At 66.3% G+C, this 1,504-nt stretch overlaps 1 protein-coding gene across 1 annotated transcript; it reads right to left on the bottom strand.

Annotated features, from left to right (window-relative positions):
- Nucleotides 1–469: 469 nt before the first annotated feature.
- On the bottom strand, nt 470–1,502 carry LOC121355921 (voltage-dependent P/Q-type calcium channel subunit alpha-1A-like; the record flags this gene model as incomplete). The annotated part of the gene is made up of 4 exons (XM_041471794.1): nt 470–603; nt 976–1,041; nt 1,131–1,247; nt 1,355–1,502. Coding segments are annotated over 4 exons (436 nt in total), but the record flags the coding sequence as incomplete, so codon positions are not given.
- Nucleotides 1,503–1,504: the final 2 nt, after the last annotated feature.

Raw genomic sequence — 1,504 nt, 5'->3', positions numbered from 1 at the left:
TGCCAGCACCAAGGGACACACACATGAGCTCATGCCATGCCTCGCCGGTGGCACTCCTGGGGACAGGGGACACCGAGGGACACAGGTGACACATGACACATGCCACGCCTCGTCGGTGGCACTCCTGGGGACACCGAGGGACACGGTGACATGGGTGACACATGATCTCGTGCCACGCCTCGCCGGTGGCACTCCTGGGGACACCGAGGGACATGGTGACAGCAGGGACATGGAGCAGGGGGCTGTCATAGCGACGGTGGCACCAGTGGGGCACTGGGGTGGCACTGGGATTTAGCCAGGGGATGTGCTGGGGTGGCACTGGGTGCCCAGGTGACACTGGGGTGGCACTGGGGTGGCACTGGGGTAGCACTGGGATTCCACCAGGTGACACTGGGATCACACCAGGTGACAGAGGGGTGGCAGTGGCCGCCCAGGTGCCACCCACGTGTCACCCAGGTGCCAGCCACGTGTCACCCAGGTGCCACCCGGGTGCCGGGCTCACCTGAAGAGCAGCATCAGCGCCTGGAAGAAGGTGCGGAAGTTGTTGTGCTGGGTGATGGCCGACTCATCGTCCTCCTCCTCGATGCCGATGTTCCCAAACACCTGCGGGGGCCCGGGGCAGCTCAGGGGGGGCTGGGGGGGTCACCTGAACCCGGGGGGGGTCACCTGAACCTGGGGAGTCACCTGAACCTGGAGGGGGGTCACACCCAGGGGGTGCCATCTACACCTGGGGGTGTCACCTACACCTGGGGGGGGCCACCCGCACCTGGGGGGTCACCTGAATTTGGGGAGGGTCACCTGAACCTGGGGGTCTCACCTGCATCCAGGGGTCTCACCTGCCCCAGGAGGGTCTCACCTGCCCCCGGGGGTCTCACCTGCCCCCGGGGGGTCTCACCTGCCCCAGGAGGGTCTCACCTGCCCCCGGGGGGTCTCACCTGCCCCAGGAGGGTCTCACCCACCCCCGGGGGGTCTCACCTGCATCCCGATGATGGCGTAGATGAAGAAGAGCATGGCGATCAGCAGGCACACGTAGGGCAGGGCCTGGGGGGCACAGCGGGCCGGTCACGGAGGGCTGCGGGGGGCCCTCAGGGGGACACAGGGGACAGTTTTCGGGGGGTTTCGGGGGGCACCTTGAAGGACTGGACGAAGGTCCAGAGCAGGATGCGGATGGTGTAGCCCTGGCGCAGGAGCTTGATGAGGCGCGCGGCGCGGAACAGCCGCAGGAAGCTCAGGTTGATGAAGTTGTTCTGGTGGGGCGGAGGGGATAAAAAACAAAAAAAGGGGGTGAGGGGGGCAAAGGGGACCCCAGAAATGGGGTCAGGGCAGGGGAGGGGTGGTGGCGGCGCCCACCTACCCCGAATTCCGTCACCAGGATGTCGGTGATGCTGCCCAGCACCGTCACGAAGTCGAAGATGTTCCAGGCGTCGCGGAAGTAATTCTGGGAACGGGGGGAGGATGTGGGGTCACCGAGCTCGGGGTACCCCTGGGCTGGCCCCAGAAATCT

The sequence above is a fragment of the Pyrgilauda ruficollis genome, unplaced genomic scaffold (genome assembly GCF_017590135.1).
Source record: "Pyrgilauda ruficollis isolate IOZ18807 unplaced genomic scaffold, ASM1759013v1 scaffold2794, whole genome shotgun sequence".
NCBI lineage: Eukaryota > Metazoa > Chordata > Aves > Passeriformes > Passeridae > Pyrgilauda > Pyrgilauda ruficollis.
This window is presented reverse-complemented; position numbering and strand designations above follow the sequence as displayed.